This window comes from Pelodiscus sinensis, chromosome 2 (assembly GCF_052426305.1).
Source record: "Pelodiscus sinensis isolate ZL-2025 chromosome 2, ASM5242630v1, whole genome shotgun sequence".
NCBI classification, from domain to species: Eukaryota; Metazoa; Chordata; order Testudines; family Trionychidae; genus Pelodiscus; species Pelodiscus sinensis.
In genome coordinates, this window is record NC_143053.1 from 7134509 (window position 1) to 7160989 (window position 26481).

At 45.5% G+C, this 26481-nt stretch overlaps 1 protein-coding gene across 1 annotated transcript in view; it reads left to right on the forward strand.

The window, feature by feature from the left end:
* The window catches only part of TSNARE1 (t-SNARE domain containing 1), a 500475-nt gene that overhangs the window by 395024 nt on the left and 78970 nt on the right, over positions 1-26481 (forward strand). The window contains 1 exon segment of the mRNA XM_089776145.1: positions 17297-17464. Coding sequence (XP_089632271.1) covers positions 17297-17464 — 168 coding nt within the window.

Below are 26481 nucleotides of genomic sequence, written 5' to 3' on the forward strand. Positions count from 1 at the left end.
CACTCCTCAAGATGGGAACCCAATTCGATCAGTGGTAGGAAGAGAAGGTCGTTGAAGTGAAAAAAAATAAAAGGAATGAATCAAATCATTTTGTTTTCAACATTGCCTCAAGCCAGACAGAAACAACTGCTCTTCTGCCGCAAATGCAGCACAGAAGGGATTTTCCTTGCGAAAGGAAATGTGGGTTGGTGGTTAGTGCTCTATTGTGGAAGTCAGTCCCAGTTCATCACTGCCTCATTGGTCAAGTCCTCCATTAGATAAATTAGGGTATGTCTACACTACAGCACTAATTCGAACTAACTTAGTTCGAATTAGTTAATTCGAACTAAGCTAATTCGAATTAATGCATCTAGACCTAAAAACTAGTTCGAATTAGCATTTTGCTAATTCAAACTAGCATGTCCACACTGAGTGGACCCTGAACCGGGATTAAGGATGGCCGGAAGCAGTGCCGGCAGGGCATCAGATGAGGACTTAGAGCGTGGAGCTGCTGTCTCAGGCTAGCCGAGGGCTGTGCTTAAAGGGACCCGACCCCCACCCCGGACAGACAGTTCTCAGGGGTGCCCTGCTTGCAAAGCAGTCCTGGCTTGGAGTGCCCTGAGTACCCACACTTGGCACATCACAGCACTCGGCCGTCAGCCCGGCTGCACTTGCCGCAGGCTGCCATCTGGGGAGAGGGGTCAATTGGGGGGCTGCAGGAGAGCTTCCACCCCCAGAAGCCCACAGAGCCAGCCCAGTCCTCCCCATCGGGGGCTCGTACCCCATTCCTCCCTCACCTCCTTCCACTTACCCCTCCCTAGCCCCCCTTCCTGATGTACAAAATAAAGGACACGTGTGTTAAAAAATAGAAACTCTCTTTATTGAACAAAACTTGGGGAAACTGGGAAAAGGGGGTGGGAGAGGGGAAGAGAGAGGCTGGGAGAGGGTAGGGCAACTAAAATGATCAGAGGTTGGGAACAGGTCCCATATGAAGAGATGCTAAAGAGACTGGGACTTTTCAGCTTAGAAAAGAGGAGATGGAGGGGAGATATGATAGAGGTCTATAAAAGCACGAGTGGGGTGGAGAGGGTGCATACAGAAAAGTTCTTCATTAGTTCCCATAATAGAAGGACTAGAAGACACCAAAGGAAAGGAATGGGTAGCAGGCTTCAAACTAGTAACAGAAAGTTGTTCTTCACAAAGCAAATAGTCAACCTGTGGAACTCCTTGCTGCAGGAGGCTGTGAAGGCTAGAACTAGAACAGAGTTTAAAGAGAAGTGAGATAAAGTCATGGAGGTTGGGTCCATGGAGTGGTCTTAGCCAGGGGGTAGGAGTGGTGTCCCTGCCCAAAGTTTGTGGAAGGCTGGAGAGGGATGGCACGAGACAAATGGCTTGGTCACTGTCTTCGGTCCATCCCCTCCAGGGTCCCTAGGGTTGGCCACTGTCGGCAGACAGGCTACTGGGCTAGATGGACCTTTGGTCTGACCCAGGACAGGGGTCTCAGTGGACCACCTTGATTTTCATGCACACCTGCTCCTGGGTGGCCAGGCTGGCAGCTCTCCTGCCCTAGACGGCCGCTTTCCTGTGCCTAGTGTGGAGGTCGGGGATGAGGTCCACGATCTCCGCACTAGACCAGGCGGGCGCCCGCCTCTTGCGGACCCGGGCAGGCTCCCGGGAGCCGCCAGCCTGGTCCCAGGAAGAGGCGGAGGGCTGGGTGGCAGCGGGTAGCTGGTTCGTGCCGTGCCAGGTGCAGGGTCTGCTGGCTGGGTGGTGGCAGGCTTGCACTTGGCACGGGCACCATAGCCAGCCCATGCCCCTTTAAGGGCTCCAGGGCTGGGAGGGAGGCAGAAGAGTTTCCCTGGTGGTGCCCAGAGTGGCCATCAGGGAAAGCAGGGGAGGGCTAGCCTCCCACTAGTTCGAATTAAGTGGCTACACACCCCTTAATTCGAACTGCTTAATTCGAACTAGGCATTAGTCCTCGTAGAATGAGGTTTACCTAGTTCGAATTAAGCGCTCCGCTAGTTCGAATTAAGTTCGAACTAGCGGTTTGTATGTGTAGCGCCTATCAAAGTTAATTCGAACTAATGTCTGTTACTTCGAATTAACTTTGTAGTGTAGACATACCCTTAGGCATGCTAGCCACCATTGGGATCCAAAAGCATGTGCCATGCACTGCATGTCCACATGTGAGATTCCTGGCAGTAGTGGAAGCTCTTTTAGGTACAGCCTTGTTCCAAACAAGTTTAGCTGCCTAACCTCTATGTTCTCAACTGTGCCAGTCTCCTCTTGTGCAAATTCTCTTTCTACTGCTGACCCAGAATGGTTCTGCTCTTCTCTTCCTGCAAAGCTGGCAGGATGTAGGGCTGTGGAAGTATCTGCTAACCCAGGGCTACTCAACTTTGGAAGCCCTGGGGGCTACAGTGATACAGCACGTGCCGGGGGCCGCAACTTAAGTCTGGTTGCATTTACATTGAAATATATATGCAAATAGCTTCTTTCACACTGACGGGTATGAATACAAAGCACTTCCCATAATGCCACAGCGCTCCCGGCACCTCCTCCCATAGGGCTAGAAATGCCACTCCCCTGTACCCGTCTGTTCCAGCCAGCCCGTCCGCTTGTGTCTTTCAATGCTCACCCTGCCTAGGAGAAACCTCGTCATTGTGGAGCATGTTCCCAGTAGAGGCCACGTTCAAAGGATCTCACCCGTGGGCCGCGTGTTAAGTAGCCCTGTGTTAACCTCTGCCCTGGCCAGTTGTCTGTCTCTGAACCCACACCCTGCATAGCAGCAAAGATGTGTAATCGCCAAGCCTCACAACACATGTGTGATGCCTAACGCAGAATAGAACCATTTCCAGGAGAAAAGAAAGATGTGAGCAGGTACAAACACACGTTTTACCGTAGTCATTATGCACCTGCTGTAGGGAGCCAGGCTTAATGGGATAAGTGTGGACATTTGTGTTTTTCAGTGTTTGTAGGGACTGTGTGGATGCAGTACATTGTGCACTTGAACTAGGGTGTCTAATAGGGATGTTTTGAACCGATGTGAGCTTCAATAGTGCAATTCTCCAATGTAGACACAGCTATTGTGTGACCACGAGCAAATCACTTCTCAATGCCACCCTTTCCTGATCTGTAAAAAACCCCACAAGAATCCAACGCTTGTCCATCTCACAGGGTATTGTGAGGCTTGGATGCCATTCTAGTCTTAAAAAGTGCCCGTGTAAAAATGTCCACTCATTACAGAAGAGATGTGCTTCCCACGTGTTCAGGGGGAGATCCTGCTGGTTTTAGTGACTAAATTGAAGTTTTACTTCGGCGTACACTTGCTAGCTGTGCAGAGCTAATGCAGCCAGCTACAGGAAAATGAGCAGGATTCTGGTCCATCTGGTGGAGCATCAGTGACATCGTTTGTCAAGTTCCAATCAGTGACACCAGTGTAATTACATTGTTGACAGTGGACTTCTTCAGGTCTTAGTCAAGTAGAACTTTTTGTAATAAGCAGGGCTCGATAAAGCTTTGAATCTACTCGCCCGTGGCGAGTAGATTTCAGCCGGGCACCCCATTTGTTTCCGGTGCGCGCATGCGTAATACGGCTCTTGTGCATGTGCACTGCGGGGCTGGCGAGTAGCTTTTGCCGCCGTTCGTCAAGCCCCGGTAATTAGGATGTGTGATATGGAAAGGCTCCAAATTTCTTTCTTTTTGAGACTAGCAACTAGAAGAGAAGAGACCTCAGGAGGTCATTGAGTCCAGTCCCCTACCCAAAGCAGGACCAACCCCAACTAAATCAACCCAGCCAGGGCTTTGTCAAGCTGAGATTTAAAAACCTCTAGGGATGGAGATTCCACCACCTCCCTAGGTAACCCATCCCAGTGCTTCACCACCCTCCTAGCGAAATAGTTTTTCCTAATATCCAACCTAGACCTCCCGCACTGTAATTTCAGACCATTGCTCATTGTTCTGCCATCTGTCACCACTGAGAACAGCCTCTCTCCATCGTCTTTGGAACCCCCCTTCAGGTAGTTGAAGGCTGCTATCAAATCCCCCCTCACTCTTCTCATAGAATCATAGATGCATAGAGCTGGAAGAAACCTCAGAAGGCCATCAAGTCCAGCCCCCTGCATAAAGCAGGACCAATCCCAATTAAATCAACCCAGCCAGGGCTTTGTCAAGCCGAGACTTAAACACCTCTAGGGATGGAGACTCCACTACTTCCCTAGGTAACCCATTCCAGTGCTTCACCACCCTCCTAGTGAAATAATTTTTCCTAATCTCCAACCTGGACCTCTCCCACCCCAATAAGGCTTCTTTAAAATACTGCCAGCTCTCCTGGGCTCCTTTCCCCTTCATGTTAGCATCCCAGGAGATTCTGCCCATCAGGTCTCTGACGGAGTCAAAGTCTGCTTTTCTGAAGTCCAAGGTGTGTATTTTACTACTCTCTTTTCTTCCTTTGGTCAGGATCCTGAAATCTACCATCTCATGATCACTGCTTCCCAGGTTGTCACCCACATCTACTTCCCCTATTAGGTCCTCCCTGTTTGTGAGCAGCAGGTCAAGCTGTTCACCATCTCGGGTAGGATCCTTCAGCAATTGTACCAAGAAGTTATCCCCAACATTCTCCAAAAACTTCCTGGATTGTCTGCATACTGGTGTATTGGTCTCGCAACAGATGTCAGGGTGATTAAAATCCCCCATGAGAACCAGGGCCTGCGATCTGGAAACTTCTCTCAGTTGTCCGAAGAAAGCGTCATCTACCTCATCCACCTGATCCAGCGGTCTATAGCAGACACCAACCACAACATCACTGCTGTTGCTTACATCTCTAAACTTGACCCATAGACTCTCAACAGGCTTTTCTCCCTCTATATACTGGAGTTCTTAGCAACCATAGTGCTCTCTTACATACAATGCAACTCCACCTCCTTTTCTCCCTGTCTGTTCTTCCTGAACAGTTTATACCCTTCCATGACAGTGCTGCAGTCACGCGAGTCATCCCACCAAGTCTCTGTTATCCCAATCAAATTGTAGTTCTTGAACTGGGCCATGGCCTCCAATTCTTCCTGTTCGTTACCCAGACTTCTCGCATTGATGTACAAACACCTTTGATAAGCAGCTGATCGCCCTACCCTCTCCATTCAAGTCAGGGTTCCTCCTTTGTTGCTCGTTCCTCTTTGAATTTCTTCCCGGTATCTGACTTCCTCCTCCCCTCAGGGTTTTGGTCACCGCCCCCCAATGAACCTACTATAAAGCCTTCCTCACTAGGTTTGCAAGGCTGCCCGTGAAGATGCTCCTTCCTCTCTTTGTTAGGTGGATCCCATTTCTTCCTAACAATCCTTGTGCCCGGAACAGAGTCCCATGGTCGAAGAAACCAAAGCCCTCTCTGCAACACCACCTGCGCAACCACGCATTTACTTCCTCAATTTGACAATCCCTACCCAGTCCTTTCACTTCAACAGAGAGGATGGACGAGAACACCACTTGCGCTCCGAATTCTTTGATCCTTCTTCCCAACTCTACATAATCCGCAGTAACCCACTCAAGGTCATTCTTGGCCATATCATTAGTTCCCAAATGGAGAAGCAGGAAGTGGTAGCGATCCGAAGGTTTGATCAATTTTGTAAGACTCTCAGTCACATCCTGAATTCGAGCTCCCGGTAAACAGCACACCTCTCGAGATTCCAGGTCCAGATGGATGGCTCAGTCCCTCTTAGGAGGGAGTACCTGACCACCACCACCTACCTACCTTCTTCTTTTGAGTGTGGTAGTCATGGAACCCCCATCTTTAGGACTATGCATCCCATATCTTCCAGTAGAAGGGGTTCCCTCCCGATTCCTTCCTTGTGAGGTCCCTTCCAAAGCATTCACCATCGCAGAGCCTGTGGAGAGAGCCTGAAAGCGATTACTTACCTCTGTAGGAATGGGAGATTCCTGTGCTGGCCTTTTTTTCCTTCTAGAAGTTACATGCTGCCAGTTCTCTTCCTCGTCCTGTACCGCCCTCTCTGGCTCTTCAGGCTGCTGTGCCTGTAGGATTAAATGCTGCCTTCTATCGAGGAAGTCTTCATCCTCTCTGATCGAGTGGTGGGTCAATAATTAGGCCTCCAGTCCTCTAATTTTTTCCTTAAAAATGGCGATCAGCTTGCACTTAGTACAGAAGAAATCTCTTCTTTCTTCTGGGAGGAAGACAAACATGGCACATGCTGTGCGGGTAACTACAGCAGAGCTATCACCATCCATACCTGCTGATCTAAAAAAGGGTTTAAAGGAAAGGCAACAGTACCTTGCCCCCTTCCCTCTCCCCTTCCAAACTCCCTCTCTAAACTCCCTGTTTGCAATCACTTGTTCGCTGACTCACTGCTTTATAAAGCCCTGGACTGCCTGATAGACCCTTCCCCTACCAAGGCTCAGCTAATCAGCAGAGGCTTCTAGATTTCAAACTTTAATTAGAAGCCAACAGTTTCCAGCTGCCAGTCACAGCACACACTCCGTGGGGAGGAGGGGAGTCTTCTTCAGACTAAATAAGCCCAAATCCCTCAGCCTCTTCTCATAGTTTATGTGATCCAGCCCCCTAATCATTTTGGTCGCCCTTTGCTGGACCCTCTCCAATGCGTCCACATCCTTTCTATGGTGGGGGGCCCAGAGCTGGACACAATAGTCTAGATGTGGCCTCAATAATAACTCCTCTAGATCTTCTGGAAATGCTCCTCCAAATGCACCCTAATATGCCATTTGCCTTCTTGGCTACCAGGGCACACTATTAACTCATATCCAGCTTCTCATCCACTGTAATCCCCAGGTCTTTTTCTGCTGAACGGCTACTTAGCCAGTCAGTCCCTGGTCTGTAACAATGCTTGGGATTCTTCCGTCCCAAGTGTAGAACTCTGCACTTGTCCTTGTTGAACTTCATCAGATTTCTCTTGGCCCAATGCTCCAATGTATCTCTGCCCTCCAACATATCTACCTCTCCCCCTAGTTTAGTGTCATCTGCAAACTTGCTGAGAGTGCAATCTATCCCCTCATCCAGGTCATTAATAAAGATGTTGAACAAAACCAGCCCTAGAACAGATTGTTGGGGCACTCCACTTGAGGGAGGGAGGTGGGAATCAACATTTTTTAACTCATAAATTGAGCCCATATGCTAAGAAAAAAGATAATAAGCTTGTTACCACTAGCTGCCATACTTGGGGTGGGTTTTGAGAGCACGCATTAGTGGTTGCAAAATCATTAGAATTTTATGGATGAAAGTTGCTAATATGAAGTATAGAAACTGACATAAGCTTTAGAGTGCTGGAGCGAACACTCCAGGTTATTACTTATAGTCGAGCCCTGGTCCCGACAGTTCAGGAAAGATGTTAAGGAAATTGAGCACAAAAAAGGACAGCAGAAAAAACACAAAGGATGGACTATAATACATCAGGTGAGAAAACGAGGGAGCTAAATGTATGTAGTCTAGGAACAAAGACCCAGAAGAGGCATGATTGCAGGTTCTAAATACCATCAATGTGACAATATACATGAGGAATGGGTAATTTGTTTACAGTGTTGGGTGATCTGATGTTAGAGCTGATGACCTGAAGCTAAAGAAGGAAACATTTAGAGAAAGGATGGAGGGAAGGGAAAGTTCTTACAGTAAGAACAATTCAAATAGAGCTGCTGAGAAAGGTGGCCCCCAAGCATTGTAACTGCAGAAATTCAACAATATAGATAAAGCATCACCAGAAATAAGAATAATATGTGAGCCTATCAAAAGGCAATGAAATCATGATCCCTAATCCATCTGCAGACCAGATATCTACAATGCAGTTAGGCAAGCTGGTTCCTTGAGTTTCTTTGGGAGGACGTATGCATTCCAAACACTTAGTTGGTGAGCATAAGTTTCCAAGGGACTGAACAGAATTTTTTCAAGATCTTTTCTCTCTTACCGTCTTCAGAATTTATTATACTGCAAAACATTTTGATAGTTTTTCAACCCTAGTAGAAACCGTCAGGATGTCGGCTTGTTCATCACACATTCTGGGACTGTTGGGCGGAAGAGTTAGCTATTGAAGGTCACCATCTTGATGATCATATAATGCAAATATAATATGGAATATACCAGGAAAAGAAACCGGTCCGTGTAGCATTCCTATGTACCTACCCCATACGTTCTGTTATCATTTAAAAAATTAACAACTTCTTGCCTTTTAAAGAACTTACACTGAATAAATTAGCTAAGAAGCAAAGTGTTTTCTCCTCACTCCTCCATGGCAAACAGTGTCAGAGTTGTTCTTTTATGCAGTTGAGCAATATTCATACTTCACATTTGTATTTTACTTTGCATTCATTTTGGCTACAAATATACATTTATGATAGAGTTTGCCTATGATCTTAAGCTCTTCTTTTTTGAACTCTCGTGTGTCAATAATGGCTGTATTATTGTTTGTATTGAAAAGGAGGTGTATCTATTTTTCTTTCTTTTGTTGCTTTGGTTTTGTTAAACTTTTCTGATCTTGTGCTGAGATTGACCCGGGAATGTCTTTTGTGCATCACCATGCTGCACACAAACATCATGCCACAAGCACAATAAATGTTGATTAGCTTCCTCCAGAGGGGAGACTTTTCAGGTTCATTATGCCCCCTGTTTACCTTTTTTTTTAAACATGCTTTGCAGACCTCGAAGGAGGTCAAAGATGTACTACATCAACTGTTGCCCCATTCCCATATTGTAGTTTGGCACTAAGAGTATCTCACTGTCTCTGGCTGGACAGAAGATTAAAGGCAAGCTACATGTATGTTCCCTTCTCCCTAATCTGTACAAGACTATTTGCATATATTCCAGCCAAGTCTGGAAGATGTTGTGTACCAAGGGAAAGAAAACTTGGAAAAATGTGATCTTGGGTGAGAAGGGTAGGCCTTTTCATGCAGCCAATTAATCATTCTTTGTAATGCCCTGGAGCCACGGTATACAATCATAGATTAGCCCCATTGTGATTAGTGCTGTACAGACACATAATAAAAAAGCCTCTGCCCACAATGCCTGGATACAGCAGAGCGAGAACAAAGTAACAGTAAGACAAAACTGGCCAGTGTAATTGCAGCCATTCCTGAGTTTTAATAAAACAGAGTACTTGTGCGGGCTCTGCATTCCAGCCCAGGATGCTAAACCTCGGAGCGAGAAGGGCAAAGCATAATGACAGGCTGCGTGGTAGAATTCTGAGTAGCTCGGTATTTCCAAATTAAATTTCCAGTAAAGCCAGTCCCCGAGTTGCGAACGGTCGACTTACGACCGTATGCAGTTATGACCAAAGCTGTCATAAATGGTGGATCCTGAGTTACGAATGCAATCCGCACGTACGAACAGCGCGGTCGCGTGTAACTCAATAGGTCTGACTTACGAACGAACTGAGTTACGACCAATGCTTGGTCCGTAACCGGTTCGTAAGTCAGAGAGAAGCTGTATTTTCAGTTCGGTTCCATTGGTGTCTCTTGTTTCTCTGCAGGTATCTGTCACTTGGTTTCCCTTTCCCTTTATCACCTTTTGTTTCTATTTTAATATGAATGAAAATGTCCTGAAGAAAACCAATTGAGGTTTTGTGCATAGTAGTGCAGGTTGGACATCTCTTCTCCGGCACCCTCGGGACATGACTGGTCCTGAACTGGAGAATTTTATAGAATCATAGAATACTAGGACTGGAAGGTACCTCGAGAGGTCATCAAGTTCAGTCCCCTGCCCCAATGGCAGGACCAAATACTGTCTAGACCAGGGGTCTCCAAACTACGGCCCGCGGGCCGCATCCGGCCCGCGAGGCCCTCTCATCCGGCCCGTGGAGACCTTTTTGTCTACGGAAAATCTCAGGTCACTGTTGATGTTAGGGACAACAAATCTAAAGCCAGAAATGTCTGCTATTTTGGCATCCAGGAAACAATTTCACCATTCACACTAATACAGGTGTTCATGTGTAGTGTATCAATGTGTTATTAAATAATAACTGAATAAAATAATATTAAATTAATAATTAAAAATAACATCCATGTTTTGATTGTTTTTTATTTGGACCTCAAGTGTGTAGTTGGCCCCCGAACTGCTGTTTGATAGTTAATGCGGCCCTCGGGCTGAAAAGTTTGGAGACCCCTGGTCTAGACCATCCCTGATAGACATTTATCTAACCTACTCTTAAATATCTCCAGAGATGGGGATTCCACAACCTCCCTGGGCAATTTATTCCAGTGTTTAACTACCCTGACAGTTAGGAACTTTTTCCTAATGTCCAACCTAAACCTCCCTTGCTGCAGTTTAAGCCCATTGCTTCTTGATCTACCCCCAGAGGCCAAAATGAACAAGTTTTCTCCCTCCTCCTTATGACACCCTTTTAGATACCTGAAAACGGCTATCATGTCCCCCCTCAATCTTCTCTTTTCTAAACTAAACAAATCCAATTCTTTCAGCCTTCCTTCATAGATCATGTTCTCTAGACCTTTAATCTTTCTTGTTGCTCTTCTCTGGACCCTCTCCAGTTTCTCCTCATCTTTCTTGAAATGTGGTGCCAAGAACTGGACACAATACTCCAACTGAGGCCTAACCAGCGCAGAGTAGAGCGGAAGAATGACTTCTCGTGTCTTGCTCTCAACACACCTGTTGATGCATCCCAGAATCACGTTTGCTTTTTTTGCAACAGCATCATGCTGCTGACTCATATGCAGCTTGTGGTCCACTGTAACCCCTAGATCCCTTTCTACCATACTCCTTCCGAGACAGTTGCTTCCCATTCTGTATGTGTGAAACTGATTGTTCCTTCCTAAATGGAAGCTCCAGACCCACTATTGTCAGCTGCTGAGGGCTAATAGTTGCAAATTCTTTCGTTGTGCATCACAGAACATAGCCTGCCATTGCATTTGTTTGGTGTTGATGTATTAATTCCATGTGCGTTGTCCATTTTCCGCAAATGTGGATTAGCACTCATCAAATCTTGTCTTGGTCATTTGTTCCCTCTCTGAAATGGGAAAAGAGTCACTTGGAAGAAGACTTGTTTCTCTTTGCTTTCCCATCATCCACCTCCTGCTCTCTTTTAATCCCTCCACCTCTCCTTTCACTCCAAGAATCCTATGAACAGCAGGGTTTTTGTGGCTGTGCTAAAGGAGAATCTCTCAAGGGCAGGGCATTTTCATTTATGGACCTTTGGAACTTCCTGACACTGGAAATCATGTTGAGTTTGGTTCTTGACCCCGTCAGATCCCAATGAAAGATTTTCCTCTTCCCATAATTAACCATACTACCGAACAGACCAGTGACATTATTTCTTCTTTTTTTCAATTTTTTTTCTATAGTCAGTGTCCAAACTAACCACCCGAAAGCATGACTGTCCATTGGGAGTTGCATAGAATGTAGCTCTTAGACAACCATGATGCTCCTAGTAATCCTAGTAATTGGTACCTAGAAAAAAAATGATGGTTGCATGCAAAATTCAGAGAGGGAGCTGTACGTGGCATGGCTTTCTGCCTGTTACCGGTCACAGGAGAGATGTGCTATGCTGTTTTGATCTATGGCAGCTGGAAAACTTTACCAGTGGGCAGAATGCTGTGGAGTCTAAGAATTATGAGGATATAATTCAGACAGCCAGGAAAGAGCAGAAGCAGATTTCAAAAATGTGAGGCCATGCAATAAAAATACCAGCCAACACTCACATTGATGACAAACCTAGGAAACATTGACCTGCGTCATTTTGCATATTATCCAGATGCCATTTGAAGCGGGTGACAGCACAAGAACCAAACTCAATGGAGTCTAAGTGTGCATGGATGTCGGTGATCAAAACGTTGCTTGTTAAATGAAATGGTTTCTTTTAACATTACCATGAGGCTGCAGAGGAGGGAATGTCTATGGCTTTCTGCTCATCATTATTATTCCACATCAGTCACATTGCTGCAGGACCATCTGTTGGCACTGTAGATAAAGCGTTCAAATAAAGGGAGAGAGAAGACTAGAAATAGAAGCAGGTCATATTTTTTCCCCCTTACAGAACATGGCTAAGAATTGAGTGGGATGAAGGCAGATGATAATGATAGTTAAAGGTTGTACTGGCAGTTTCATCTGAAGAAGTGGGTTGTGCCCACGAAAGCTCATAGTGCCATCTACATTTTTTGTTAGTCTCTAAGGGGTATGTCTACACTTGCACCCTAGTTCGAACTAGGGATGCAAATGTAGGCATTTGAAATAGTCAATGAAGTGGGGATTTAAATATCCCGCGCTTTATTAGCATGATCTCGCCAGCGTGTTACTCCGCTGAACAGCTGTTTCAAAAGTGAAAGTGCACGCCGGGATGCGTTAGTTTGAACCAAAACCCTTAGTTCGAACTAACGTTACTCCTCTTGTGAGATCAAGATCATGAAGAAAGAAGAAAGCAGTGGGGATATGAAATAAGCTGTTCTGTTACCAAGTCTCTTCCAGCATTCCATAGAACTAATAAGCCTTTCTGTAGGCAACATGATGTCAAGAAGAAAAATGCTAAGCTCAAAGAGATGCTGAAATACAAACTGACATTACAAATACCTCCCACTTTTTCACTCCCCCCATTGCTGCAAGTACTGTCATAGAACAGAAAACCAGTTCAACCGGTGATTTATTTCTTGCTTAGCTTTCGTTCTCCCTCATTCTAGTCTAAACTTGACCAAGTGTTGATAGAACCCACGCACCGAGGCTACGTCTACACTGTAGCATTTTTGCGGAGGAGGAAATGCAAATGAAGTGCTCATTAGCATTTATCATGCTCTCATTTGCATAGTCTCTCCTTTTGCTCGAGATCCTGTATACCTGCCTTTTTGAGGGAAAAGCAATCTTGGTCAAAAGGGTTTTTTGCGCAAAATGGCCCTGTCTACACTGTGGTTTTTTCTGCCAAAACCTCTTCCGCAAAACAGATCAGAAAAGACTATGCAAATGAGAGCACAAGAAATAATAATGAGTGCTTCATTTGCATTTCCTCTTCCTCAAAAATGCTACAGTGTAGATGTAGCCCCAGTGTAGTTCACTGTCCCGTGTGGTGGTACTTAGACCACATCCGGTCAGAGATAAGAACAAGGGAGCTCTACAGTCTTTATAGCTCAAGCTGCAGACACTCCTACACTAAGCTCCAGAGGGCCCAGGTTCAAATCCATGCCTCGTGGTTACAGTAGTATTCAAAATACCAACCTAAGAAAAATGCTAGTTACAACAAATGATGTGCATTTTTTTCTCAATTGACAGTGGTACATCATCATCATAGTTATGTAGTTCAAAAACTTGGAGTGACGTCTGTATTTGTGCATGTGGAAACTGCAAATACTACAGATGGACGGTCTATTATTTAAAGCAACTGTAGTTTAGGAGCTGAAATTAATGTCTCTAACTGTCTAATAAAGGTCATACAGAGTAGGAGAGGAGGGCATGGAACGGTTAGATTATGATTGGATTTTTTCCCCCTTGACATGGTAAAGTATTGCTCATAAGATAACAGCGCTCTGGTTACCATTCACTGCTACCCTCTTCTGTATGAAAGATAATGCAAAGTTGTAATATCACTATTTCACTTTTCTAAAAGATTTAGAAGTCCCAGGCCACTTGTTCTGTGGCTGCCTGAGGCTATTCTACCTGTAATTGCTTTGGGCTTCAGCTTGACAAGATACATCTATAAATCGTTCTGAGTCTGCAAGGTTAGTTGTTTTGGAAGGATGGTTTGAGGAAGATAATCTAATCTAATTTATGGCTTTTTAATCTAGCTATATTTTGCAGCTGGGAAGAAAGAGCTGGCTGTTCCACGTCATTTTTGTTCTGGACTGTTTGCCATGCCAACATACGTAGTACAAAAATCACCATTCCAACACTGTAACTAATATTATTGTAAGTGATGGTCTTTTGGGCCGTTGCAGTAGATTAGTTTAATGTTCTTTATACAGGCATTTTGGCCTCATTATTCCAAGTACAATTAACTGTTAATCTCCAAGCATGCTAATGAGAGTGGGATTATCCTCATGACAGTTAGTCCAACTCTTTAGATGTATACACATAGTGCAGAAGAAGAGATAAATATCTCTCTTTTGGCGAGTTTGCAGTTCGTGCAAATGCTACAGCCAAAAAGTTCCTTAGATCCCACATGTCCCATATGAAGAGAGATTAAAAAGACTTGGACTTTTCATCCTAGAAGAGAGGAGACTAAGTGGGGGAGGGGAGGAAGGGATACAATAGAGGTCTATAAAATTATGACTGGTTTGGAAAAAGTGAATAAGGAAAAGTTCTTTACTTATTCCCATGATATAAGAACTAGGAGTCACCAAATGAAATTAGTAGGCAGCAGGTTTAAAACAAACAAAAGGGAGTTTTTCTTCACTCAGCGCACAGTCAACCTCTGGAACTCCTTGCCAGAGGATGTGGTGAAGGCTAGAACTTGAACATGGTTCAAAAAAGAACTAGATTCAGGGAGGTTAGGTCCATGAATGGCTATTAGCCAGGATTGTTAGGAATGGTGTCCCTAGCCTCTGTTTCTCTGGAGGTGGGTGACAGGGGAGGGATCATGTGAAGATTACCTGTTGTGTTTCCTACCTCTGGGGCATCTGGTATTGGCCACTGTCAGAAGACAGGGTACTGGGCTAGATGGACCATTGATCTGACCCAGTGTGGCTGTTCTTATGTTTTTAGATGAGCTGTGATACCTTACAGGAGAAGAGGTTTGTGTGTGAGTGACTCCTCATGGGGGTCCTGTTCCTTGTAGTTGTACAGGATATTCTGAAGAGAGAAAGAGGCAGAGTTTGGTTTGTAACCTGGTGTACACAAAGTTCCCATTGGATTACAGATTTAAATGGTTACCATGGACCAACTTGCTGATTGTAGTTTATAGTTTGATTATGTGTGCTAAATTTCCTTCTCCGTTACATAGATATGAATCCAGAGTGACTCTGTTGAAATCTCACGAGTGTAGCCTGCACACCAATGCTAGGTTTTGTTACTATTATGTAACCTGGACTGGGTTTCAGTTTTGTACAGCTACTGACAGAACTTCTATCCATCTATCCAGATTCAACCTTTTCTATCAAGAGTTGCATATAGAACCTTCTTATGTGTGGGATAAAACCTGATAAAACTCTCGCTGCCAACAGAAAGATTTTATCCTGCCGAGAAGATTTTATCCGATGTAGAGAATGTGCCTTGGCGATTGTTTGTTCATTAGTTTTCCATATGCTGAATCACAAAACAAAACAAACAAAAATGACCCTTAGTCCTAAAAATGTGCTTTCCAAACTACCCAGCGTCGCAGAAGTGCTGAACTTTTTCACCCCGTTACCAATATCTTGGAGATACAATGTTTGTTTTAAAGATACACACTGACAGAAGTCTGCCACAGGCAAATTTCAACAGCAGACCAACTTCAGACACTTCCCATTAAAATTTTATAAAAAGAATTCAAATAATAATTACATACAAAATTCAAATAGCATAAAATCTCTCACCCTGTTCAATTGTATACTGAAAAATAACATGTGTAAAGGAAACCAAGAAATTATGCCTCATTTTAAGCCTATCTCCGATTGTACCTTTGACTGTGGAAGATAAAGGAATGCCTCACTTACAATTTTGTTGACTATAGATATAATATTTACAAATACCGTAGCAAACAGAATTCCAAATGTGAAGGAAATGCACGAAAAACCCAATCTGAATTCCCAATCCAAAATATTAAATCAAATTAGATTTCTGTACATGCTTGTAGAGCCCTGCAAATCCATGGCTCATTTTTGCACTGAAGATATGCATTTTGTATGTAGAATCCTGAACATTTGTGGATATCTGCTTTATAGCCATAATATCCACATCCACAGATGTGGATGCGACTATCCGCGGATCATTTTGGCAGATGCAGATGTGGATGCAGCTACCAACTTTGTATCCGCCAGGGCTCTACATAGTTAAGTCCTTGTCTCTGTTGGCTGTGAATTTCCATTTGGTACAGCTTGAAAACCAGGGGTTTCCTCATTCAACCCACTGTATGAGGGTTGCATGCAACAAATGGATCTTAGTATCCAGCATAACAATAGCACAGCTCCATTTTTACATATTACAGGAAATTCTAGCCAGCACACATCCTATAATACAAGATCCCTCGTTTATGTAGCTTGTTTGCAAGATGTCAAGGAGGCAGAATCACAGAGCTCTCCTCAGTGACTCTGAAGTTAACTCATGCCACCAGTCTGTGTAATAGGAAGAACATGAGTATCATGTACATGGACCATAATCTGTTTAAACACATCAATGGCCAGGGCCGAATCCTGAATCCCACTGTGCATGGCTGAAGCTGAACCCAAGAGCTTTAGCCCTGCGTGGTGGAGCTCAGGTTACAGGCTCCCTTACTGGAACTTAGGCCCTTGGACTTCAGCTTTGGCCCACCTCCACCCAGGGCATGGGGTCAGAAAGCATTTGTCTTTGGGCCATCCTTCAGAGGTCAAGTAGTAATTTTTATTGTCAGATAGGGGGTCGTCATGTAACGAAGTCTGAGGACTCCTGGTGTAACGGGTGGCAAGACTGGAGACTTAAACACCTCCTAAAACCAACAACACCTGTTGTGTGAACAGCAAGGGAGTTAACACAAAAAGCAAACCAAAATGGAACCAGGAGTGGCCCAAATCGATAATTGCATTTTGTTATGACTCTTACAGCTCTCCTTCCTACGCCCATCATGCATATGGTGTGGTATACGCTGGTAACTCCTGTACTGTATATTAGATTATAAAGTCTTGAGGGAAGGAAATTGTATATGCTTTCCTACAGTGTCTAATCCACTTTAGGGTATTGGAGACGTATAATGTGCTCAAACTTTAATGCCTGCATAAGTGCTTTCTGGATTAGGGCCTATCTGGGGAGTGAGAAGAATGGTCTTGTGGCTAAGGCATTGCGTTGGGTCTTTGATCGCAATTCAATCCCTAGCTCTACCGAGACTTCCCTGTTACCTTGGGCATGTCACTTAACCCTTTGCATGCCCCATTTATAGAATAGGGATAATACTTTGCCTACCCTCCATCTGTCTGGTGTATTTATATTGCCACATCCCTGGGGCTGGGACTGAGTCTCATTGTATATGCAAAAGCTATCACAGCAGGGCCCTGATCTTGGTTTGGATCTCCAATGGTACTGCGATGTAAATAAGAATAAGAGTGTGGTGGCGTGGCAAGTCAGGGCAGGAGGGATTTCCCTAAATGTGGGGTATTCCAAAGGAGCTATATCTGGTACACGGAGCTGTGTTTTGCATGATGTGCCTGGTACGTAAGGCAGCAACCACAGTGCTCAATCTAACCATGTTTTACTTCCTTTCTCCCATCTTAGCAGAGTCCCAAGACCCCCTTCTCCGACCTGGCTGATGATGAAAAGATCTTTAACGGAGGAGATAGCATGTGGAAGGACCAGAGTCAGGATCAAGCCTTGCTCTCAGAAATCACAGAGGAGGACTTGGAGGCCATCCGTCAGCGGGAAGAAGCCATACACCAGATTGAGGTCAGCATCTTTCCCTACCAGCAGGCTCGGAAGCTCAGAGTGGGCATTAGGTTAGCCACACACTGAAGAAAATGAAAACAAATATTAATTTTACATTGTTGGCATTGTGACATCTCCATTAGATGTGAGGGGTAGTTTCAGGTATATTTTACATCTGGAACAGGCAGAGCAAGGCAGAATTACAATCCATATAGTCTCTGATGAAAGCTAAAGGAATGAGAGTGTAGGATTCAGTGTCTTTATACATGTCTTCTGTCTCATCTTCTATAGTGTTAGTGGTCTTGGTGCTAGTGCAGACAGAGCTTTGTGTGCATGACAATCAGAGGATCAAACCCAGCATGTGGGAGACATGGGACAGATACAGTTTCCTGGCATTCGAAAACATGGTGTTTGGAGAAGATTACAGTGTAGGACTAAAATGCTGATCTTTCTGCTACTGGTTGGTTATCACTACAGGTAATATACCCAGATATTGCCCGGTGTCTGGTATTGGCTCGCATCTAGATCTAGATCTAGATATATCTTTATCTTTTGCTCAACCCATTTTTTTCCCTCCATGTTCAGTATTTTTTGTGAAAGTATCTGGCAACCAAATACCCAGATATGTTGTTGAATGCTAGGTTGGACAACCCACCTTATTCTATACACACATCTACTTCTTGCTTCCTTTGTTTCCATCAGCAGTCAATGGCTAATGCCAATAAGCTTGCACAAGGAAATACTGTACCTCTCCTACTTTAATAATTAAATATTTTGCTCTTTTATGTAAGAATATGTAGTTTCTTCACATGGTAATGGTCAATGAAAGGAATTATATTGCAGCATTACTGTATTTTTTTTACTAAAAGGCAACGCAAAGTTGCCTTTTATAAATATCTTTATAAATATGACGACAAAAAGTGGCAAAAGGTTTTTTTTTACAGAGATTTGACTGAGTTATATAAATTCATTTGTCCCTTTTAAAAATGCAGTTCATGCTTTTGAAAAATTCAGTTGCTTGAATTTCACCAGTAAATCGATGTGAACAGACAACGTTCTCAATCATAAACTTATGCACATGTAAACTAAGAATGAACCTATAGGTAGGGCTTCAGAATGAATCAGAACATTTGATTAAGAGATATACTTTATCTTCTAATTGGCTTAAGCTAATTTTATCGGAATGGATTTGGATATTAGTGAGGCAAAACGTATGATGCAATTTACTGTACAAGAAGAGGATAAATGTTCACACTGTGGTCCGACATACTGTGTCTTTGAGAAGGGGATACATGCTGCTTTTGTACAGACATAAGAACTAGATACGGTTCAGTGTTTTAAATGAGAGTCTTATTTGTTTCGTGGGGATATCTCTTCCCTAATGCACACACAACTTCTTCTCAAGTTGGTTGGATGGTAGTGAAGATGACTAAGGGTACATCTACACTGCAACATTATTTCAAAATAACTAGCGCTATTCCGAAATAACTTAATCCGTGTCTACACATCAGGCAGTTATTTCAAAATAGTGTCAAAATATTGTCAAGCTGGAGGACTTCTTACTCTGACTCCTGTAACCCTCATTGTACGAGGAAATAAGGGAAGTCGGAGGAAGAGTGCTCTATTTCGAAATAAATGCAGTGTAGACGCTCCCTATTTTGAAATAAGCTGTTTCGAAATAAGATATGCAATTGACGTAGCTCAATTTGAGTAGCTTATTTTGAGTAAACCCTGAAATGTAGACACATCCAATGGGTATGTCTACACTTGCTCCCTCGTTTGAACTAGGGATGCAAATGTAACCAACTGGAATTGCTAATGAAGCGGGGATTTAAATATCCCACACTTCATTAGCATAATCTCGCCCACGCACTATTCCACTTGCCAGCTGATTCAAACCAGGAAGTGTGCTCCAGGATGCGTTAGTTCGAATCAGCCCCTTGAGGAGTAAGATTAGTTACTCATGAGGAGTAACGTTAGTTCGAACCAAGGTGTTTGATTCAAACTAACGCGTCCTGGAGCGCACTTCCTGGTTCAAATCCACTGGCAAGCGGAATAGCGCACGGGCGAGATTATGCTAATGAAGCGCAGGATATTTAAATCCCTGCTTCATTAGCAATTTCGGTCGGCTACATTTGCATCCCTAATTCGAACTAGGGAGCAAGTGTAGACGTACCCTAAGATACAGAAAGTCATTGACTAGTTTTGTTTCCAGGGATGAAATTGAAAGATGATACTACATTTTAGAAGCTGTACCTCTCTGTGGGCATGAGTTGACAGCAGTATCCAGTGAAAATCTCCATGGGTACGTCTACACTACAGCGCTAGTTCGAACTAACTTAGTTCGAATTAGTTAATTCGAACTAAGCTAGTTCGAACTAACGCATCTAGAACTAAAAACTAGTTCGAACTAGCGTTTTGCTAGTTCGAACTAGTAAGTCCACATTGAGTGGACTCTGAACAGGGCTTAAGGATGGCCGGAAGCAGTGCCGGCAGGGCATAAAAGGAGGACTTAGAGCATGGAGATACTGTCTCAGGCTAGCCGAGGGCTGCGCTTAAAGGGTCCCGACCCCCACCCCGGACACACAGTTCTAAGGGGTGCCCCGCTTGCAAAGAAGTTCTGGCTTGGAGTGCCCTGAGTGCCCACACTGGGCACATCACACCACTCGGCCATCAGCCCGGCTGCACTTGCCGCAGGCTGCCATCTGGGGAGAGGGAGTAATTGGGGGGCTGCAGGAGAGCTTCCACCCCCAGAAGCCCGCAGAGCCAGCCCAGTCCTCCCCATCGGGGGCTCGTACCCCATTCCTCCCTCACCTCCTTCCACTTACCCTTCCTTAGCCCCCCTTCTTCTTGATGTACAAAATAAAGATAACGTTTCTTCCAACATTGACTCTGTCTTTATTGAAAAAAACTGGGGGAGACTGGGAAAAGGAGGTGGGAGAGGGGAAGAGAAAGGCTGGGAGAGGGGAGGGCAACTAACATGATCAGGGGTTGGGAACAGGTCCCAGATGAAGAGAGGCTACAGAGACTGGGACTGTTCAGCTTAGAAAAGAGGAGACGGAGGGGGGACAGGATAGAAGTCTGTAAAAGCAGGGGTTGGGTGGAGAGGGTGCATTCAGAAAAGTTCTTCCTGAGATCCCATAAAGAAGGACTAGAGGACAGCAAAGGAAAGGAATGGGTAGCAGGCTTGAAACTAGTAAGAGAAAGTGGTTCTTGACAAAGCAAATAGTTAACCTGTGGAACTCCTTGCTGCAGGAGGCTGTGAAGGCTACAACTAGAACAGAGTTTAAAGGGAAGTGAGATCAAGTCATGGAGGTTGGGGCCATGGAGTCCTATTAGCCAGAGGGTAGGAGTGGTGTCCCTGCCCAAAGTTTGTGGAAGGCTGGAGAGGGATGGCACGAGACAAATGGCTTGGTCATTGTCTTCGGTCCATCCCCTCCAGGGTCCCTAGGGTTGGCCGCTGTGGGCAGACAGGCTACTGGGCTAGATGGACCTTTGGTCTGACCCAGGACGGCCATTGTAAGCTCAGGGCTCAGTGTCGGGGGTCTCAGTGGACCCCCTTGATTTTCATGCACACCTGGTCCTGGGTGGCCAGGCTGGCAGCTCTCCTGCCCTAGACGGCCACTTTCCTGTGCCTAGTGCGGAGATCGTGGACAAGGTCCACGATGTCCGCACTAGCCCAGGAAGGTGCCCGCCTCTTGCGGTCCAGGGCAAGCTCCCGGGAGCCGCCAGCCTGGTCCCGGCAAGAGGGGGTGGGCTGGGGGGCATCGGGTGGGTGGCTCTGTGCCGTGCCAGGTGCAGGGTCTGCTAGCTGGGTGCTGGCAGGCTTGCACCTGGCACGGGCACCGTAGCCAGCCCGTGCCCCTTTAAGGGGTCCGGGGCCGGGAGGGGGGCATAGAGTTTCCCTGGTGGTGCCCAGAGTGGCCACCAGGGAAACCTGGGGAGGGCTAGCCTCCCACTAGTTCGAACTAAAGGGCTACACAGCCCTTAGTTCGAACTAGCTAGTTCGAACTAGGCGTTAGTCCTCGTAAAATGAGGTTTACCTAGTTCGAACTAAGCGCTCCGCTAGTTCGATTCAAATTCGAACTAGCGGAGCGCTAGTGTAGCGCATAGGAAAGTTAGTTCGAACTAACGTCCGTTAGTTCGAACTAACTTTCTAGTGTAGACATACCCCATTGGATTAGCCTCCTGCAGAACCAACTATGAAGTAGTTCACTCTAGTGTGTTGCATAAATTAGTACTTTGGGATATCGCTGCTCTGAGGTATACTTAGGTGTTTATTTTAGGTTCTGCTAGTAAAATCATCTTGAGTATTGTACACAAGTAAACACAATTAAAATATGTCCAGCCCAATGATCTGGATATTCCATCTGTATGTACAACTAAAATCATCATCATCTGAGAGGATAATAATGATTCAGGAAAGACTTACCTAAATAAGATAAGTTTACAGTGTCTTGAAGTTAGTATAGTCCATGTTTGTAGATGTCCTCCCAGTACATTTGTAGAAAAGGTGGCCCACAATGTAAAAAGGGCCATCTCCCATCAAAATGAAATTTTTAGACAGAGACGAAGGACAGCTTAGGTGATCTCCTTGGGGTAAAGGATAGAGACAATCATTCCGACATGTGGGGCATTGTGACAGGATGGACCAAACCCTAAAGCCTCCTGCCGGAGACCCTGTGGTCTGGCCCCACCCCACCTCACCCCAGAAAAAAAGGCCATAGATAAGTCCTCCAGGAGGTTAGAGTGGCTATGAAGGAACTGGCCAATCAGAGGTCATAGAATCCCTATAAAAGGATCTGCAGTACCTGAGTTAGCTTAGTGTCTCTGGAGCCCTGAAGAAGTGAAGACTGACTGGCTGGCTGGCTAAGGGGGCAGCAGCACCACAGAGAGCTCTGTGGGGAGCTAGTGTGAAATTATGTTGAACTGAGGGAAAGCCCCCTGAGCTAGGGGCAAGAAACTGTCTCCTGGAGGAGAGGCCCTGAAGGCACCATTTGCTCCTGAGTGAGGAATCAGAAATGGGACAATAGCAGAGGGGACTGGGATGGGCCCTGGTTAGGTATGTACCCCAGAAGGTATTTGTGATACACAGGGTGTAACTTGGCCGGAGTGCTGAGTTGCTGACGTGGCCTTCAGTGCTGACAGCGAGACAGAGCAGGCACCTGCACTCAGCCAGACGGAGGCGCTCATGTGAGGTGAGTGCCACCCTATTGCAGGCATACGTCAGTGTTAATTTCACAGGTGCAGTCTAGTCCAGTGTTTCTCAACCAGTGCTACGAGAATCCGTAGGGGTACTTGAGAAAAGTCTGGGGAGTACGTCAGCACAACTGAAATTTGGAGAAAACTGAAATTTTGTTTTTAAGTTTTACAGCGCTTTATTATTTTTGTACTTTTTACACCCCAAAATTTCATTGCCCACCTGGCTACGATTAAGTTGATTAAACAAATGTGTTGCAATGATAGAAAAAAAAATTGCGTGTCTGAAAACTGTACGTACTGGGGGTACTTATAACTTTTTTTTAAAGGGGTACTTTATAAAATAAGGTTGAAAAACACAGGTCTAGGCTACTTTGCACTCTGCTTTCTCCTATGTATCAGTGCTAAAGAGCCAGGCTGTGGAGGGGTGGATTTTTGATATCCAAAAATCATGGATGTAATGGTATTTTCCCAGGAAGTGGTGCAGATGGGTTATATTCTTCTGATCTTGTTGAGAGAACGTAACAGCTGCCTTTCCATATGCATGTTCCTACCATTCCCTGCCCAGCACAGAATTGTCAGTTCCCTGTAAAATACTAGATGAAACCTTCCTACGATAATCAGATGGAAGATCATAGTATCATAGAAGATTAGACATGGAAGAGATCACTGGAGGTCATTGAGTCCAGCATCGCCTGCTCAAAGCAGGACTAACCCCAAATAAATCATTGTCACTGACCTTAAAACTGTGCCATTTGCCTTCTTGGCTGCAAGGGCACACTGTTGATTCAAATCCAGCTTCTTGTCTACTATACTCCCCAAAACTGACACTTAGCCAGTCAGTCCCCTGCCTGTAGCAGTGCATGGGATTCTTACGTCCCAAGTGCAGGACTCTGCACTTGTCTTTGTTAAATGTCATCAGATTTCTTTTGGCACAGTCCTCCAATTTGTCCTGACTCTACCCCTACCCTTCAGAGTAGCTACCTTTTCCCTTAGCTTAGCGTCATCTGTGAACCTCCTGACGGTGCAATACATCCCATCATGCACATCGTTAATGAAGATGTTGAACGAAACCAGCCCCGGGACCGACTCATGGGGCACTGCCCTTGACACCGACTGCCAACTAGACATTGAGGTGTAGTTTGTCAGGTTTATAGCTCAATGAATCTGACGATCTAGCCAGCTTTCTATCCACCTGATTGTTAGAGCCCTGAGCTGAAACAAAATTTGTGACTGCATCTTCATCTGCATCTGCATCCACAAAAATGAGCCAGGGATATCTTCATCCACATCTGCTGATGCGGATACTTGTAGATTTGCAGGATCTACTTACGGTCTGTTTTTCCAAGCCATGCTTCTTTAATTTGCTAGAAAGAATATTGTGGGAGACTGTTGGAGAAGATGCCCAGAAGATATAGAAGACTTGACTCGAGTTGCTACAAAGTTGCTAAAACTATACAGACACAACACACCTTTATTTTTAATTTAGATCCTTACTGATTTTGTAGGATTTCCAACTATGACATCCAATTCCCTTCCTGTTAGCTAGGTGTTATATCATTCACTCAGCCACTTGCATAAGGTGATAGGGATTCAGGGTTCTGTTTCTGAAGAGTTTGTTTCCCCACTGACATCACAACCGAAAACCGGTTTGGATTGATAACTGAAACGGCACAGTGACCTTGGGAAGCTGCACAACTTATATATTCTTACACACAGAGCTTCAGTTATTCTTTAATTAATTGGAAGAGGATAAAATATAAGAAAATTAGCATAGTGTATTAAGTCGGTCCATCATTATGCTGCATTAAGCAGGTGTTGAGCAGTCCTGCTGCAGTCGGTATTGCTAATTTAAAACGTGTTTTGAAAGAAATGTGATGAGAATGATATGGACCATGCCTCACAGCTTTCTGGATATACTTTATATAAGCTGGATATACTTTATTATTATTTTCCAACTTCACACACTCAGCCCTGGAAGACAGTCACTATTAGTGGGTACAGTCACTTGTGTCACATCATTGGGCAGGATGGTGCTTTCATTCCAGTTCCTGGTGGATGCGTAAACACACTGTTTTTTGAAAAAAGAAGACCACAATGACGACACATACATCTCTCCCTCCCCTCTCCCAATAGGGGTCTGTTTTGACAGGCTCGGCAAAGAGGGGGAGGACTGACTAGACGATGGAGAATGGATGATCCTTGGAAGTAGGCCGCTGACGAGAGAGCAGGGACGTAAAGGGGGCAGTTGACCTGGGGCCCAGCAATTCAAAGGGGCCTGGGAATCCTGGCTGCTCCCACTGCTGGTGCCCTGGACCTTAAAAATTGCTGCCCGAGCACCGCACCACATGCCGCAGGTGGCTCTCAGAGCAGGCAGTCGGGGTGGTGCGTTCCAGGTGGTGTGAAGGGCTGGCTGTCCTAGCGCTGCCCCTCTGCCCGATGCCCTGTCCCTTCAGGGAGTAGTGTCAGGTCTCCCCCACCTCGCCCAGGGGCCCGTGAAGGCTGCCAGCACCCCTGCCTGGAAGTGATCTTTTTAATTTAGAGGGAAGGTGTGTTGGTCGGGCAGATGTGTGTTGGTAGGACAGTTGTTTCCACTGAGTCAACACTGGAGACGTGTTACATTGTGGACCCCACTGCACTCACCGCCCACGCTGTCTAAACCTTGTCTTTCTTCTCAACCTCAGACCTTTGAGTCTCACCCTCAGCTCTACACAGATCCACCTGGAAGGACTCAGTTCCTATCTTCTCCTTTTCCCTTCCCCTGCCCCATGGATAGCACCGCCATGTTTATACACCCTCCCATTGACTGTCTTATGAGTGGTTTACGCAGTACCCTCCTGCCACTACTGAAGCCCACACTTCCATGGGTTTTGAATCTTGCTCTCTCTGGCCTCATGAAGCTACCTATTGAGCGACAGGTAATGAGCTCCCTGCAGGTGATATTCTTGGTAGCAATTCCCTCATCTAACCACGTCAGCACAGTCATGCCAAGAGCACAGTCCACTTAAACTGTATCCCACAAGCACAAAGTACCTCAGACTCCTCCCAGAATTCCACCTGTCAATCAGTGCATCCAACTTTCCACCCCTAACCACACCCTCCTCCCTTCCCTCAGTGTCTGCTGTGCACTGGTTTTCTACCTCAGCTGCTTCTCATAATGGCTGCCTGAGACAGCCCAGCTGGGAAGATACTGTTAATATCGGCTTGCCCCTCTACTCCTCACCAGAGCCCATCTGCCAAGGACAGGGCCTGAGCGAGCCAGAGTCCCCCAAGACTTCCCCTCCCTCTTGGCATGTTTCTGACATACTTGGCCCCAGGAGGCAGGCCTGAGCTGGGCACAGAATGGGGTGTCACTAGGCCAGATTCTGTGGATTCTGCTCGGCTACAATCAGTGCTGGCCCTATGCTAGTGTCCAGAAACCCCACTCCTGCAACCCAAGATGCCCAGGAGTCAGCAGGACTGGCTGCCCTGGCCTAGGGAGGTGGGGCTGGAATTTCCTCCCATTGGAGTTGTGTGGGGCGATTATGTGTTCCCTCACTTTACACTGGGGACCTTCCACCCCTCCAGTGTCAGGAGGCATGAAATGTTTATGAACTGGAGGTTCTTCCCAACGAGCGGTCCCTATGTGTATTCCACTACCCACACTGCATCTTTTCCTGCAGTGGACTGGACTACACAGAGGTAACAGGGACACTAGAAAGGCATCGACCCGCACTACCAATTATTATTCCCTCGGCTGCGAGCATGAGGAAATCGCAAGACACATGCAGGTCAGCAGACACTGCTAACAAACACTTCCAGACTCAGGTGCCTGGCATGCATGCACACCCATTTAGGGA